Raw genomic sequence first — 17,096 nt, 5'->3', positions numbered from 1 at the left:
TGAAGATGTATCATGGGGGTGTTGCAACCTAGAAGACACAAATTTGACTAACAAGTTATAAGTACATGAGTCAAAAATTATGGAAAAGTAAAAGAAAGGATTCTTTCATTGTTTTACAAACCTCCACTATGTAGCCCTCGCTCTAGACTCCATGCAATACCATGATGTCAAACAGTGTTGTCAGTATAGAAATGACAAGTGTTTATCTTTCGATTATTTTTTTTACATTTTTAAGAAAATTTGTATTTGTATGAAAATCTACAACATATATGTTGTGTTGTTGTTGACTGCCATCAAGTCGAGGTCAACTCATAATGACTCTATGAACAAAAGATCTAATGCCTTTCCATAGCTATTGTTGTTTCTCCAAGTTCATAGAGTTCCAGAGGCATATGGTTTAGGAAGTGGATGACACTCCTGCTTTCAAACCTGTTTTATAGTGGAGGATTTCCCCAGTCAGTCAGTCATGCACATTTTGTTCTATACCATTAATTACAATACACACAATGTCTGACAGTCCACTCATTCCACTTTGTCCTTCCCTTAGCCCATTCTAATAAAGTACTCATTGTCTATCCATTTATTTTCTACAAATATTTCTCTTATAGATATTAAATGCTCCATCTGTTAATTGTGAAATACCCTAAATCATTCCAGAAAGAATCTACAAAAATCTTTACAACTTGCAGGAAGATCGTTTTTCCCTATTTGCCATTAGGGTATAGAAGCCCTTTGATATTGAAGTGAATTCTTGATGAAATTTAAATTCATTGCCTGGTAGATACAACAAAAAAGAACAAGGAGGAGGAGAAACAGCTTGTCTCTTCCATAATTCCTTTCCCCTTTCCCTCACACTTCCTACTTCCCAACTCATTTCTCATTTCCATTAGTCTCCCCCAGGCTCTCTCCAAGTCTGCCAACTCTTGCCCAACTAATGTATAAATAAAAAGCACTTCCAGGCAGTTCCTTTAAAAGGAATCTTTCTGTCTCATTGGCCTGATGAGAGCATGTGCAGACTCTCTGGACCTATCCCAGGAAAGCTTCCTGTGGAGGTGTAACTTTGCATCAGACGTGGTGCTTGTCTGTTCAGTGTAGACTTTTCATCTCATCTGACTCCAGCAGTGTATCTTGATTTATCTCCCTGATGCCCTCCTAAAAAACTGCATTCCAGTTAATTGAACCTTGAGCACATACAAGGGGACTGGCTAGCTGAAAGAGCCCTCTGCTGAGTTTCCCTTCAAAAAGACAAGTTCTTTGGTAATAATGAGTCGTAAGTTCTGATAATTCATGGCCGTGGATCTAGACTTAAAGTGTAGCATGGAGATTCTTCTCTGGTTCTCTGGTTACCTGGAGTCAATCACTCCAAGCTTTCCCAATATAGTCCACATTGTCATCGCCACCATCCTTATCTTCACTAGCACTACTTTGATGCTTGTAGATCAAGCTGGGTACCCTGAAGCCCAGAGTGAGGCCAGGTTCCCAGACCAAAGCTGGTGCCATGTGAGATCATGGAAAACAATCTCAGCTCCAGTGGTTGCTGTACTTGGAGGCATGCAAACAAAAGATGCCTCATCTAGATGTCTCACTTAAGTATGCAGGTTTACACAGACAAGGCATATATTCACCAAATAAATACAATCTTATCTTGAGTGTCAAGGAGTGAATCAACGTGTGACTTACCTAAAGGAAATGTGTAAACCCAGCCAGCTACTTCAGCGTCCCCACTTATGCTGTCAGCTCCCTCTGATGTGGGCTTGGAGCCAGTGGGGAGGGAAAAATTCTTCTGTTGCCCTCAAGATCTATCCTGCAACAAAGACTGCTACTCACTACATCTTTTTCATCTTTTAAAGTTATTTGATATATTATATGTCTTTACTTTTTTGTGTGTCACCTTTATCTCCCTTTTAGCCAAACAAGCCTTCAGCAAGAGAATTGGAATTGCATGGATTATTGTACATCCTGGGAAATTCTGGGGAATATTGACAAGGTGACTGCTACAGTGTGTGTCAGGAAGTGTAAGGATGGCACAGGATAGAAAAGGGTTCAGATCTTTTGTTCATAGGGTCATTATGAGTCATACTCAACAGCACCTAACAACAACAACAACAGGGAGTTCTGGTGGCAAGAAGCTGCACTGCAATCCCAAAGGTATGTGATTCGAGGCTACCAGCTGCTTGGCAGGAGAAGGATGGGCAATCTCCTTCTATGTGATTAACTGCCTCGGAAAAGCTGCTAGAAGATAAGCTATGGGTCAGTCCTGACTCTACAGTGCTCAACAATGGTGGTAAAAGCTACACAGCACTCTCAAAGGCACACAGGTCATTCACCAGTCGCTCTGAGGGAAAAGGATGCACAACCCCCTCCTCTGTAAATGACTGCTTCTGGAGGGTCAGCTATTAGCTCCGACTCAACAGCACAAAGCAACAACAGCAGCAAGAGCGCCCTGATGCTCTAGTGATGAGGAGCTGTGTTGCCAGCTGAAAGGTACATAATTAAAATCCACCAGCCACTCCACAGGAGAAAAAGCAGCAACCACTTGTCATGTGACTTATCGCCTCTGAAAACCCGCTGGAGGGTCAGCTATGTATAAGTCAGATCCAACTTGATGGCACATAACAACAACAGTGCACTATTAGTTTGGGAACAAAGACAACAAGTCTAGTGTCAGATCTGCTGCCATGTTCCCTAGAACTTTAGGCTTCGGACTCCTTACCCATAAAACACGAGACTTCTCTTCATGAGCACCTGCTAATGTACTCTTTATGACATTTTCTGGGGCTGAGGTGAAAAGTGAGAAATTGGGGCACCTACGCCTGGAGCATTATTTGAAAGGAAAGAATGAAAACCAGATACTGTCAAGTTGATTGACAGCAATCAAATTGTTGTTAAGTCTGTTTCCAACTCTGGAGGCTCCATGTATTACACAGCAGGGCTTTCTTCGTCATAATATTTGTGGCAGATAATGATCAGGTCTTCTGTGGAGCCTCTGGGTGGGTTTGAACTGCCAGAGTGTAGGTTAGCAGTTGATTGAAAACGTCTTGTAACACTCAGACTGATTATGGTTTTTGTTGCTGTTGTTAGAGGCCATCAGATTAACCAAGACTCTCAGCAGCTCTAAGAACAACAGCTCGGAGCCTTGCCCCATTCTGTGCTATCCTTGTTGTTCCTGATACGCTGGAGTCCACTGTAACAGTCAGTGTGTCAATTCCACTTATAGAGTATCCAAAACAAAGGGAAGAAATGCTGGGGCAAAAGATGAATAGAAGATTTCAAAGGGCATCTCAAGAAGACTTATGCTTATGAAGGTGCCCAATACATAGCCCCTGAGGGAATAAACTCACGCATGAACAAATGCATCTTGTTTGAAGGCTTTTTGTTCACGGAGTCACTATGAGTCAAGCTCAACTTGAAGGCAATCAACAGCAACTTGACCTTAACCCTGACAGCTGATGTCTATATTATTGCTGCAGACACTCTTGTAGTAACAGCTTGTGTCATCACACCTTTTAATATACCAAAATGCCACAGACTTTCAACACGTATGTTCTTTTCTCTCTTTCTGCCAAGGAAGGACTTTTGTTTTGGTTTGGTTTTAATCCTGTTTATTGTTCTACTTAAAAGTAAACCTTCTCATTGCCGTAGAACCCTTATAATGGGCTTGCACTTGAGTGTTTTTCCCCACTGACTTTGGGTTTCTAGTATTCTGGGGGTTGATTTAACTCTAAGTGTGTTTCTCCTGTCTTCAACTTGCTTCCTAGCATCCTAAGTAGAATCAGATGAAAAGTTTTCTCAACAGAAATTTTCTTATTTAAAGTTAAAAAATGTCTCATTAGTTCTTTTCTCTCCTGGAAGCATTCCAGACTCTCCTCAACTGTCTGGGGGCTGTTTTCTTGAGGTTTTGGGGAGTGGTGGATTCAAGGACTATGGTATGTACTCTGGAGGCTAAGCTGGGAGAGCTAGACCTCTTCACTATCTGTTTCCTGTGCCACCTGCTGCCTCTTTACCATCCTAGAGGAGAACTGAGGCCCTTGACAGGTGAAGGATTGTGGGCTCTAACCTAGGAAGGTGATCAGGTTTGTGAAATTGACGGAAAAAGGAAATAAGGCAAGAAGGCAAGAAGACAAGAAGCATTCATACACAAAATGCTGAGAGAGTGATGGTGGTTGAGACACATCTCCACTAAAAGCGACTAATAGGATTTAGGCAAGAACAGAACCCAAGTGTTTCTTGGCCACGTGCTGCCAGTCACTTCAGTCTTCTCATTTGTTCCTAGGATTGGGATGTTTCACCTCATCTCTCTGGCCTATGCTGGGGGTGACTGATAAGCAAAGCTTCTCAGAGAAGAAAGTAGGGGAGAAACTGGATGCCCCTCAGTGTCTTCCTTGGAAAGGGAGACCAGGAGGCTCTGTTTGAGCCAAGTAGCACACTACCTAGAAATTCCAGCAAGGTAACTGTTGGCATGTAGCAACAGCCTGTGGGCACAAGCTGGGTGATACTGGTATGCCCCAAGACGCTGTTGACACCATCTCATTGGCTTGTTACTAGGGCCTGGAGTTGGTGGTTGGGGGTTGATACGTGTGTCACCAATTGCTCAATAGCAACTGGAAGTAGCCTCATCCTTGCGCTGGGCTTGGGACTGTCTCAGTGTCTCATGAACTTAGACTTCCTAGAGACATTTTCCTCTTTGCTTTCTAGACTTATTCTCCCACTTCCAGCCACATACTTGAGAGATATTTCCGACTTGAGCCTTCAAACAAGATGTATTTGTTCATTCGTTAGTTCATTCCCTCTGTAGCTATTTATTGGGCACCTACCATAAACCGTCTTCTTGAGATGCCCATTTGAAATCCATCTCTTTTGCCTCAACATTTCTTCCTTTTGTTTTGGCCACACAATAAGTGGAATCCTTCACCTGTCAAGGGCCTCAGTTCTCCTCTAGGATGGTAGAGAGGCAGCAGGTGGCACAAGAAACAGACAGTGAAGGGGTCTCTCTCTCCCAGCATAGCCTCCAGAGTACACACCATAGTCCTTGAATCCACCACTCCCCAAAACCTCAAGAAAACAGCCCCCAGACAGTTGAGGAGAGTCTGGAATGCTTCCAGGAGAGAAAGGAAGTAATGAGACATTTTGTAACTTTAAAACTTTAAATGAGAAAACTTCTCATCTGATTCTACTTAGGATGCTAGGAAGCAAGTTGAAGACAGGAGAAACACACTTAGAGTTAAATCAACCCCCAGAATACTAGAAACCCAAAGTCAGTGGAGAAAAACACTCAAGTGCAAGCCCATTATAAGGGTTCTACAGCAATGAGAAGGTTTACTTTTAAGTAGAACAATAAGCAGGATTAAAACCAAATCAAAACAAAAATCCTTCCTTGGCAGAAAGAGAGAAAAGAACATACGTGTTGAAAGTCTGTGGCATTTTGGTATGTTAAAAGGTGTGATGACACAAGCTGTTACTACAAGAGTGTCTGCAGCTATAATATAGATATCAGCTATCAGGACAAAGGTCATAGCGAAAATAAAAGACCTGAGTGAAGGAGGAAGAGAAGTAAAAGACTTGTGCATTTCAATCTATTTCACCAAAGATGGTGAATAAGATACTTCACAAAGAGCAATCTTGGTGGGAAAATGACAAATTGAGGAGAGAAAGAAGAAAGTGGGTAAGTTCACACAAAAAGTGATGACTGAGAAAAAGAAAGATGGAAACACAGTGACGTGGCAATGCCTAAGAAAGGGGGTCGGAGGACAGACTTTGGGAAAGAGCAGTGACTCAGGAGGAAAGAACGCCTTGAAGGAACGTTCTACATGCAGTCAGAGGGAGAAGACCTCAGCAGTCTCCACTCTCGTGGACATGCCAGGTAAGATACTCTTCGCACAGCTTATGTTTGGTAGAAACCTCTGCATGAGTTTACACAGTGCTGCTTAGGAAACAAGTACCCCTTCTTCTGGGAGTGTAATAAGTAGTACAGAAAACAAAAGGCAATCATTATTTCCATTGCAGGAACATACACCACCCAGGCTAGGTCTTGGGCACACACATTGGCAAACAATTGAGAAGAGCCCTGTACTCGTCTTGTGTCAACAAAAGCTATGATTCCCTGTTCTCTGTGGAAACTGAGTCTCTCAAACGATCTCTAAATGGCAGAAAGGCCCACCTCCTGACCTCAGCTTCACAGAGGAAGCAGTTCAAAGAACAAAGTACCACTACTACAGATGCCAACAAGTGAGAGTGTCCACTCACCCCTCAGATATCCTGTATCCCTGAAAGATACCATGAGGAAAGCCTCTGGACCCTAGATCTGCTTCTTGTCTCCAGCAGGTCAGAACTTAAGTCTTTTTCATGCTCATAAAAGGCAGAGGGCCTGACCTCGAAAGTCTCATGCTGAGCTAGGTGCGTGTGAATATGCTCACTCTCAAGCTCTAGAAAACCATTTATGACCTACACAGTGAGAAGCTTAAGAGCAAAATAAAATTACAATCAAAACTAAGAGGATTCCTCAAGATGATGCACGTAGAGCAGGATTTTCAAGATCTGAAGGAGCAGCTTGCAGGTGGGAGGTGAGGGCCGGGCAAGCGTGGCTGAGAAAATGCTCAGGAATAGGGAGCACCCGGAAGAACAGGAAAGAGGGCATCGCAGTAGTTTGCATTGACATAAAATGTTTGGACAGGAAGGAGTGGGTCCCAGGCCTATGAAAGCGGTTTGGAAATGAAGCTGTGTTTGTTCAAGGTCATCATAGGATGCATGATTAGGACATGACTGAAAGTAATTAACAGGCTTCTCACCCGTCTGCTGATCAAGTTACGACTAGAAGAGTTTCCACGTAGGGGAGGGCTGCCAGGGAGCCAACCAGTGGCTTTGACACCGTCTAGGATGGGATGCTGGATGTGAGCTCAGCGCTGGTGGATGCCTGGGGGATGCCATCAGCACGCTCGCCTCCATTAGCAATGCCCCGCCCCTCCTGGAGAATCATAAAAGGCAAGGGGGTCTGGGACTCCCCAGAGAGCGTGTCTCCTCTATTCCGCTTCACACACCTGTGCCCAGGATTTCCTCTTCCACCATGTCCCGGCAGTCCTCCGTCACCTTCCAGACCAGCAGTCGCCGGGGCTTCAGCACCACATCAGCCACCATCCCTGCAGTCGGAGGTTCTCGTGTCACCCGCTCCTCGGGGGGCAATGGAGGGCTGGGGAGGATCAGTGGCACGGGGACTAGCTTCGGAAGCCGCAGCCTCTACAACCTAGGGGGCACCAAGCGCGCCTTGATCAGTGGGTGTAGCCCCAGCTTCCGGAATGGCTTTGCCAGCAGGGCTGCGAGTGGGCCTGGCTTTGGGAGTGGGATCAGCTGCGGATTTGGCTACGGAGGTGGAGCTGGAGGGGTCTTCGGAGGTCCTGGCTTCTCCACCTCCCCCGCTGGGGGCATCCAAGAGGTCACCATCAACCAGAGCCTCCTGACACCCCTCAACCTGCAAATTGACCCCGCCATCCAGCGGGTGCGCAAAGAAGAGCGGGAGCAGATCAAGACTCTCAACAACAAATTTGCCTCCTTCATTGACAAGGTGAGACACAAGGACATCTCCTCTATTGGGGCTGGGTTGGATGAACTCTCTGAAGGCCCAGCCCCAGAGGGGAGCACAGTAACTCAGCGGCCTCCATGTGCAAAAGTAGTCTGTCCATGCAGTCCTCTGCAACTAACATTTCAAAGGCAGGACGCCCTTGCCCCATAGAACCTCCAAGAAATTTCTCATTGACCTCATTTAGAGCCATGTGGTTTGGTTTGCAGTCAACACCTAGGGAAGGACTAAGATGAGTCCCCATACAGAGGGGCATTTGCACTGACCATGCTAACTCATCTCAAGAATATAGATTCTTCCACGGTGGTCTCTCAGTCCCACCAGTTAGGTCTGTGGAAGGAAACCTGAAAGGACATTGGGGTTGTTGCTTGGACTTTCTCATTGTGACTTGGATTTGTCAATTTATATCATTGCCAGATAGATGTCAAATGAAATAGTATCTCTTCTTCCCCTAATTAGTAAGTGTCTGATTTTTTTTTTTTTTTTGCCTCCTCATTTTCTCAAGATGTCATTCTCTTCTCCTCTGCAGGTGCGGTTCTTAGAGCAACAGAACAAGGTTCTAGAGACCAAATGGAACCTCCTGCAGGATCAAGGTTCCAGGACTGTGAAGCAGAGCCTGGATCATCTCTTTGAGGCTTTCATCAATGAGCAGCGACAGCAGCTGGAAACCCTCGCCCTTGAGAGGGGCAGGCACAATGCAGATCTGAGGAACATGCAGGATGTTGTGGAAGAAAGCAAAATCCGGTAAGTGGGGGAACGAGGAGGCAAGCTTCTGGCCACGTGTGCATCCAAGGACTCCTTGTGAAGAGAAGCAGAGAGGTGAAAAAGAAGCAGATGCCAGTTGCTGAGAAAAGTCACCAAGAGACACTCATCTCATGCCTTGCTGGTAATAAGGAGTCTGTTTTTATCATCTCCATGCATGCAAAAGGGCATTGGCATCCCTACAAAAAACTTACTGCTTACACTGGAAGGTATAATATTATTTCACAGGCAATAAGTTCTTTAACACCACAGGACATGCACTCTAGTAATGAGATGATTTACACGACCAGGATGCACATGAGCTGAAGAGGGGTGGCAAGGGTGAAGTGAACAGGTAAACAAGGAAATCTGACTTTACTCAGAAGGCGTGTTCTGGCTGTACATCATTTTGGCTGCAGGAGGTCAAGTATCCGGCGGACAGGGATGGCCTTAACTAAACACTTAGTAGATTTACCCTTGGTTTCTGAATTGGAGCTCCATCTAGTTACCAAACATAAACTGCTCAGGGGTCACCCTCAGGTTCATAGAAAACATATCCAAATATTCCAAGTAGAGTGCCCTGAATAGATAAAATTGATCCCACAGTTTCAGGAAACACTTGAGGCAGACATTTTTTGAAAGGTGGGGGCAATAAAAATTGCTTCTATAAAAAGATAGAGTTGCATAAGAGCATATTTACATTCCCACAAGTTTTATGTTCACCTTCTAGTCTTGAAAAAAAAAACCCTCAGGTATATTTTATAAAGGGAGACATGGAGATTAAATGAATCACACACACAAAGTCATCCGCAGGTCAGTGGAAGAACTGGAAAGGATTCACAGTCTCTCTGTACTTGCCACACCATGATAGACCTCCTTAGCCTGGGCAAGAGTTAATTTGAACCCTTGCTCAACAGTATACCTCCTCCCCTTACAGGTACGAGGATGAAATGAATAAGCGCACAGCCGCTGAGAATGAATTTGTAGCCTTGAAGAAGGTGAGTGGAAACATCACTCCAAAGAGAAGAAGCAAAATGTGATCTCCAAGTGTGGGTGACCTGACCTGAGCAAAGTCACCTCAAGCTGGAGAGCATCTGGGGAGCTCACACACGCTGAGCCACTCCCTCTGTGCTGACGGGCCCATGTGGCGGTGCTCGAACTTCTGTTAGTCTAGGAACTCAAGTCCTTAGTGCCCACTGTATCACCCACCCTCTAAACCCAAGACCTTCAAAAAGGCTTTTCTAAAAACTGACCTAGAAGGTCCAGGGAAGAGTTTTCATCCAGCTTCCTTCGGGAACCCTGCTTGATGCCAGCATTTCACAGAAGGATCCTATGCTCTCATTTCAGGATGTGGACAGTGCCTACATAGCCAAGATGGACCTGGAGGCCAAAGTTAACTCTCTGATAGATGAGATCAACTTCCTCCAGGCTGTCTTTGAAGAAGTAAGAGTTTGCATGTGTTTGTGTTCCCCTTAGGCTTACACCATGTAAAGAAATGCATAATCTAGAAAGTGTTGCCCACTAATGACCCAAAATACTCCAAGCTAGGACTTGGGGGAGGGAAGTGTTTCCTGAGGATTGAAGGTACTGCACAAAACGTCAAAACTACTTTAAATATCACCCCATGGCAAGAGAGTCCTTAGCAAAGAGGGTGTTCTTGTATCCAAAGTCAGATCACTGTTTAGTAGTCTCAAGACCTGCCAGATAAAGCTCAGAAAGATTAGCTCTCCCCCCATTCTTTGGGCAGCTGTTTCTTGCCTCTGGAGAGGCCTCAGTGCTGTCACTCTGAAGGCAGAGAGCAGGCTCTGGAAAGAGGGAGCAAAGCAGGGAGTGATGACTATCATGATATGCAGGGGGCACAGGATCCTAAAATTCACTCAGTCTTGAATAAATTATGCCAGCAAATGATCAACAAAGGTCATAGTCAAACCTGTATAATATGAATGCAGATAATTCTTACCTACCCAACAGATCAAGGAAACTCACAGTTGGAAATATGGAAAAGTTACACTGGGAAAACACTGCCATTACACTGATTATGGCTCAGAACCTTCGCAGGCATTAGTGCAGGACCTCCTGAATGTCAATGAGTTCTCAAGAAAGGCCTTAAAGACAACTCTCCCCAAATTCCAAAGAAGGGGCTCCTGACGGGTCGTGTAGGTAGTCAGCTGTGTGATCTCCAGAGCCCTTCCGGTTCAGATGTCTCCTGTCTTGTTGATGCGGAATTCATTGGCTTCCAGGAGCTGTCCCACATGCAGGCCCATGCCAGTGACACATCTGTGGTGCTGTCTATGGACAACAATCGCAACCTTAATCTGGATAGCATCATCGCTGAAGTCAAAGCACAGTATGAGGACATTGCCAACCGCAGTCGGGCTGAGGCTGAATCCTGGTACCAGACCAAGGTGAGTGCAGCCACCTGCATGATGTTCTCTGTGGCCTCATATCATTTACTTCTCAGTCACAAGCCCTAGGATACACACAAACATTCCCCTTTATTTTAACTGAGTAGAAACTTCTTTAAGACTATTAAATGTGGACGCCTAACCATGCATACTATTATACAGAGGGACATCTGCCACCCCCACATTACTCAAGATTGCACCATTACAAGGTTATGAGTGAATTCATTGCAGAAAACCCAAGCTGTAGGAGGTCATGAAGTGAATGGGCAATCAGGGAGGGGGAGCAGAAATGACATTAATAAAATCTTCCAGAAAGAGGAGAGATTTTAGACTCAAGGGAACAAAGACTGCCAAAATGGTGAAAATACTTAAGGCTGAGCATAGCAGCCCTCTGGAGCTGGATGATAGGAATAAACACTTGAACAAGCAAGAAAGCCAAAGTAGAGACAATGAAGAAGGCGGCTGAGATGTCCATAATGAGTTACCGACCCAAGGCTCCGGAAGCCAGGAGAAGGTTTGGCTTTGGAGGGGTGTAGATTGGATAATCCAACCAAAGGAGATTCTCTCCTAAATTCTTACACTTTACAAGATAGATGCCCACCCACAAGTGGCCCCTATCCCTTACCTTGCTTGGTGCACTGTGTTTGTCCCTTTTGGTCAGGAGTGTGGTGGGTATGAAGGAAGAGGTCAGGGTTTGTGCAGAGGCAGCCCCTTGATAGTGAGTAGGAGTGCAATGCACTTAACCCCAAGATAAATGGTTTAAATTAATACTGAACAATACCTTGTGTTGTTGTGACTGATCTTCTCTTTAATCAGGAATGTCTGGAAACTGCACCATTTAGCACTTGCAGACCCAACAAACCGAAGTTTAGGCAGGGGCTCTTCTTCAGCTGTGAAAGGCATTATACTTCTCAGTGGAGTCTCTTGGAGAAGACAGGTGTATATACTTCTCCTAAATGTCTGTGCACTGGGTATGTGCCATCAGTTCATATCCAACAACCTGAGTTGTTAGGTGCCATCGAGTTGACTACAACTCGTAGTAGCTCTAAGAACAACAGATCAGAACCTTGCCTTATCCAGCTCCATCGTCACAATTTCTGTCATACTTAAGCCCTTTGTTGCAGTCACGATGTCAATCTATCTTGCTTGATTGACAAAAAGATGGATCGTCCTTAGAATGGGAGTTAATTTTCCTAGTCTTTCAATGAGTACCTCTATATCCTAGGTCCCATCCAACATTAATTCCTCTATCTTCTCCCCTGTTTATGCAGAACTAGTGTTTACAGGTCATTACAATTCATAGGCACTGAGGTCCTACTACCATGCTCCTTCTTGCCCATAATCTTCACACAAGTTGTCTTCCTTGTCTGGCAGCCTTCCCCACTGGCCCCTCTCCCCAACACCTGTCACCTAGGTAACTGTTTCTCATCCGCAGACCACAGCTCCAAGTGTCTTCATTTCCTGAATCACTCGCTGGCCATCACCACCTACTTCCAAATCTAGGTCCAGTTCCTGCATTCTACACTATCTTAGGACCCTGTTCATTTCCATACACTTCTCTTTTTGGGACAACACATTTAATAGTATCCTGACTTTATTAATGTCTCTATTCTAATTAACTACTAAGTTTCAGGGGAGTGGTAGTGGGTAGTCTGTGATTGTTCATTATGGTGTCCCTCGTGGGTGTGTTCAAGAATCATCTCCTGAGTAAATGGGGGGCGGGGGGGGGGGGGGGGTGGTAAATGAATGTCCTGCTTGTGGCACGAAAGGTCAGAGTGTGTGAACAGGGGACACCAGCAGGCATTTGACTTGAGTGACTAAGTCTCTGGTTCTATCAGTATGAGGAGCTGCAGGTCACGGCGGGCAGACATGGTGATGACCTCCGCAATACCAAACACGAGATCTCGGAGATGAATCGAATGATCCAGAGGCTGAGAGCAGAGATCGACAGCGTCAAGAAGCAGGTAAAGGGTTGACTGACCCAAGATCTCTCACATAGGATCTGATAATGTCTAAGACGTTTCTTCCAGATCATTTTTCTATGCTAACAGAACTCCGACTAAAAAGCTCCAGCCCTGAAGAGGCTGTTAGAGAAAAATCCACGCGGGGCTCATGACTTCCTCCCGTCCTTGCAGTGCGCCAACCTTCAAACAGCCATCGCTGATGCAGAGCAGCGTGGAGAACTGGCCCTCAAGGATGCACGAGCCAAGCTGGTGGACCTCGAGGACGCCCTGCAGAAGGCCAAGCAGGACATGGCCCGGCTGCTGAGAGACTACCAGGAGCTGATGAACGTCAAGCTGGCCCTGGACATCGAGATCGCCACCTACAGGAAGCTGCTGGAGGGCGAGGAGTGCAGGTGAGGGCAGATGCACCAAGTTCCACCTCAAAGCAGGTTGTTTACTCCAGCACCCTGGACATTCCTGAGGGTGCAGGCCTCTGGAGCCACTCTTCCCATGGAAAACAGAGCAAAATGTAGGTGGAATTGGACTGTGACAAAGATAACTTCCAGGCCAGTAAGTCATTATCAGAATTGTCTATTTGAAAGACCACGAGGATGCAGCTGGATAGGACAATTTTCTTCTAGGGTTCTGTGAGTTGTAACAACTTGAAGACACATAACAATAATAACATAGAAATTGAGGATCTGAACATGTCAAAGTAATTGATTCTATCAAAGAAAAAAATTGGTTGTGTGGCAGGTCTGGATATATGACCCAAAAGGCTCTGGGCTGAAAAGAAACCCTACTTTGGGGCTTAGAGATTTATGTCTCACTAGCTAACTGAGCTGGGGAAAGCCAGTCTCCTCTTTCTGGACTTCAGTTTCTTGAATAATAGAATGAGGAGAAATGACACAATCCTAAAAATCCCTATGTGAGCTCTGTGCTCTGCCATTATCAGCTGTACAACCCTGGGCAGGTCTCTAACCTTCTTTATAGCTTTTGTCCTTACTGATAAAGTGGTGATAATAATAGCTTAGATAAGTGAAGCACACTGGAGCTTTTAGCATAATGAATGGCATAAAATAAATGCTCAATGAACATTAGTTCATTCAGTTTAGTGGTCAAAGACTTAGACTTGGAATTAAATGACCCTGGCATCTAATCCAGCTTTGTCATTGAGAGCAAGTCAGCTAACCTCTTTGATCTTCAGCTTCTCCATCTGTGAAACCCAGATAATAGTACCAATCTAATGGGGTTGTTGAAATAATTAAGTGGCATAGTGTAAGTAACAGGTACTCAATAAATGTTAACTCCTTTTAATATTCTAAGTATGTGTTTATGAATGAATACCAGTTGAGGCAACAAGATACTTAAGCAAAATTACAGGCTGTTAAGATAATAACAGACTGACTATTGCTAATTATTATTATTTTTATGACTCGGACTCCTCTCCTATAATAACCTCAGCACTGGCTCAGTGCATGACAGTGGTCCATTGTTGAAAGAGAATTGTCTTGTTATATGAGAAACCTTACCTTTTGATTGATGCCAATGTATTAGTTTTAGTTTCCTTAAGATGTTTAACTACTTTAAACCAAAATTTGAGACCCAAGATTACAGGTTTTACTTCTACATATCTCAAGCTCCATATTCTTTTATTAATTAGATTGTTGTATTTAATACAACTAGTATGTAAATAGGTAACTCTAGTGGAAGTAGAGTTCCATAGGGAATTGAGCTTAGAGTATTGAGCAGCTAACCCACAGGCCTCACCTCTCAGGTGGTTCCAGTCCACCAGCATCTACTCAGGAAAAGGACAGGCAATCTCCCCTGTGATTTACAGCCTCGGAAACCCAAAGGCACGCCAGCTAGGAGCTGGTTCCAACTCACCAGCAATGTGTTTGAATATTTAAATCACGTAGACCTGCCCTATTTCTAAAATAAAAATAATAGTTTTTAAATATATTTAACCTATTATATGAGCTGGACTGAGGATTGATGTGTCAGAGTTAGTGAGATTGACTCAGGACAGGGAAGGGTTCAGACCTACTGTACATAGGGTTGCTATACGTTGCAGGCAACTCAACGGCACTTAACAACACAACATAGTATATTTGCTGTTCAGGGTTTTTGTAAAGCCTCTTGATTAGAGTCAACAAGACCTCATGGAGGGCTTTTGTATTTAAAAGTTGGTTGTTACTGTATTTTGGCAGAACATACTTCTAAGTGGTACAGCACTCTTCTGTCAATTTGCTGTGCTGAGGTAACCTGGAGTTGCTGTGATGCTGAACTTTGTGCTATTGGGATGTCAAATGACATAACAGTATTTGGTGGAACTCCTGGTTTAAGAAAGGTTTAGAAGCAGGAGTGGCATCTACTTCCTAAACAACATGCCTCTGGAAACTATGAACTTTGAGAATCTACAATAGTTATAGAGATGCTTCAGGCCTTTTGTTCATAGGGTCACTATGAGTCGTGCTCAACTTGATGGCAATCAACAACACAACATTATAAAAATGCCTTTTCAAATTACCTGAAACAGCTGAATATGTCAGTAAACTTGTTTTCTCCCTCTTTCTCCCAACCAGGCTGAGTGGGGAGGGCGTTTCTCCAGTTAACATCTGTGAGTATTAAATACTTCTTGGGTCATTTGGAGTGTATGAGGTTGTGATTGGGGGAGGTGAAGCACACAGAAGAATGGGGAGCATGCAGTATTAGAGCATATCCTACAGCTAAGGTTTCTTTGAGAAGGCCTAAGGTTTTGAGTCCAGTAAAAAGAGAGTTATAGTAGCGGAGACTCATGTTACAAATCTCACCTCTTTGCAAATGAGACTGCATCACAGAAGCAGGCAATGCGAAGTTTTTAGAAATCTCTCTGCCTGAGTTTATAAGACCCACAGGCCATTCCTTCCACCTCCTAGGATTCCACACTCTCTCCCCGGGATTGCAAGTCTAACTCAGACAAGAACTTTCAGCCTTTGGAGGAAGCCTTCTAATCTCTCATCAGGGCATGGCCTTAGAACAGCATAAAGAGAAATCCCATCATTTAGTCTAGCTCTGCAGAATATAACTGCAGGAAATCACTAAGGGTTTTTAAGGTAGTGAGAGGAGCACAAAACAAAGCAGCTGGTCAGAGCTACTCTGAGACAGGAGAGGCCTTGTAGAGTGCTGACAAGCTGGTGCATGCCAGTGTTGACAGGAGCAGAGCCATCATAAAGCTCAGCTGGCTTTGAGGCCAACAGAAACTACTTTTAAAACCTGTACTGTACACATGAGTTAGTTTTCCTTGATAACAAGTTCATAAAAGTGATTGGTTATATGAAACAATGATTTTGGAAGGCAGGTCCCTCTGAACAACTTAGATGTTCTCCTTCCTTAAAGACCTTGTCTAATGGCTCCAGAAACCCTCAAAGCTAATTTTAGGATTGGATAGAATAATCTCAGTGGCTTCCTTTCTATAAAAAGAAACTACAAGTCCCTTTTTAATTCTATTTTTCTTTTGGCATAGAAGGTACTAGAATTTTTAAAACAATGGATCATTTAAGTTAGGAAAAGGAAAAATTGAGAGGGGCAGAAAGAGTTAACTGAGCATTGGGTTCATCTCTCCATTGGTCTATCAAAAATAACTGAGTATTTTGAGCGTGGGCATGAAGGGAAGAGTATAGATGTCCCCAGGAACCCCTAGGATGAGGGAACACACCAGAGCCAGGGAGGTCAGAGTGAACAAAGCAGCAGGGAAGAGCAAGGCAGAATTAAGGGGGAGGCAAGTAGACTGGAACAGCTTCCAAGAAAAGAGAAGTCTTCAGCAAGGTTTAGAGGGAGAGGAGAGGCACCAATAAGCCATTTCAGATTGGGGAAATGTCCAGCACTACAGTTGGGGGTAGGGGGAGGAGAAATCAAACAAGAAGACAGGGGCATAAGACAGTGATATTACTACGCTGGAGGGAAAAATTAGAAAAGGCACCTGCTGAGACCACTTTCCTAGGATGTCAGGGCACACAGTCCCTGGCACTCCTTGCTGTCTTCCCTCCTGTCCTTGATTCTGACATGTCTCCTCTCTTCTGGCAGCTGTGGTCACCAACACTGTTTCCAGCGGCTATGGCAGTGGCAGCAATATTGGAGGCAGCGGCTACTCCTTCACCACCAATGGTGGTCACAGCCTGGGTTCAGGGCTTGGGGGCTCCGGCTTCAGTGCCACTAGCAGCAGGGGCCTAGGGGGCAGTGGATCAAGTGTCAAGTTTGTCTCCACCACATCCTCCAGCAGGAAAAGCTACAAGCACTAAGTGCAACCATCCAGCTACCTCCCCAGCCTCCTGACACCTGCGTCCTTTCTTCCTTAGGCCCCCTCTGCACTGCGGGGAGGCCTGACATCCTGGCTAAACCTCACTCTCTGGCCTCAACCCTCCTGATGAAGGTGGGAGCCATTCCTGGGCCCCCTCA

The 17,096-nt window shown here is 44.8% G+C and overlaps 1 protein-coding gene across 1 annotated transcript; it reads left to right on the top strand.

Annotated features, from left to right (window-relative positions):
* The first annotated feature begins 7,054 nt into the window (after positions 1–7,054).
* KRT75 (keratin 75) lies at positions 7,055–16,939 on the top strand. The gene is made up of 9 exons (XM_006883857.1): positions 7,055–7,555; positions 8,100–8,314; positions 9,249–9,309; positions 9,659–9,754; positions 10,552–10,716; positions 12,555–12,680; positions 12,852–13,072; positions 15,245–15,279; positions 16,725–16,939. The coding sequence occupies exons 1-9, from the start codon at positions 7,061–7,063 to the stop codon at positions 16,937–16,939; spliced, it is 1,629 nt and encodes a 542-aa protein (XP_006883919.1). The 5' UTR covers positions 7,055–7,060.
* The last annotated feature ends 157 nt before the right edge of the window (positions 16,940–17,096 follow it).

The sequence above is a fragment of the Elephantulus edwardii genome, unplaced genomic scaffold (genome assembly GCF_000299155.1).
Source record: "Elephantulus edwardii isolate Elephantulus edwardi_28Jun2011 unplaced genomic scaffold, EleEdw1.0 scaffold00030, whole genome shotgun sequence".
In the NCBI taxonomy this organism is placed as follows: Eukaryota; Metazoa; Chordata; class Mammalia; order Macroscelidea; family Macroscelididae; genus Elephantulus; species Elephantulus edwardii.
This window is presented reverse-complemented; position numbering and strand designations above follow the sequence as displayed.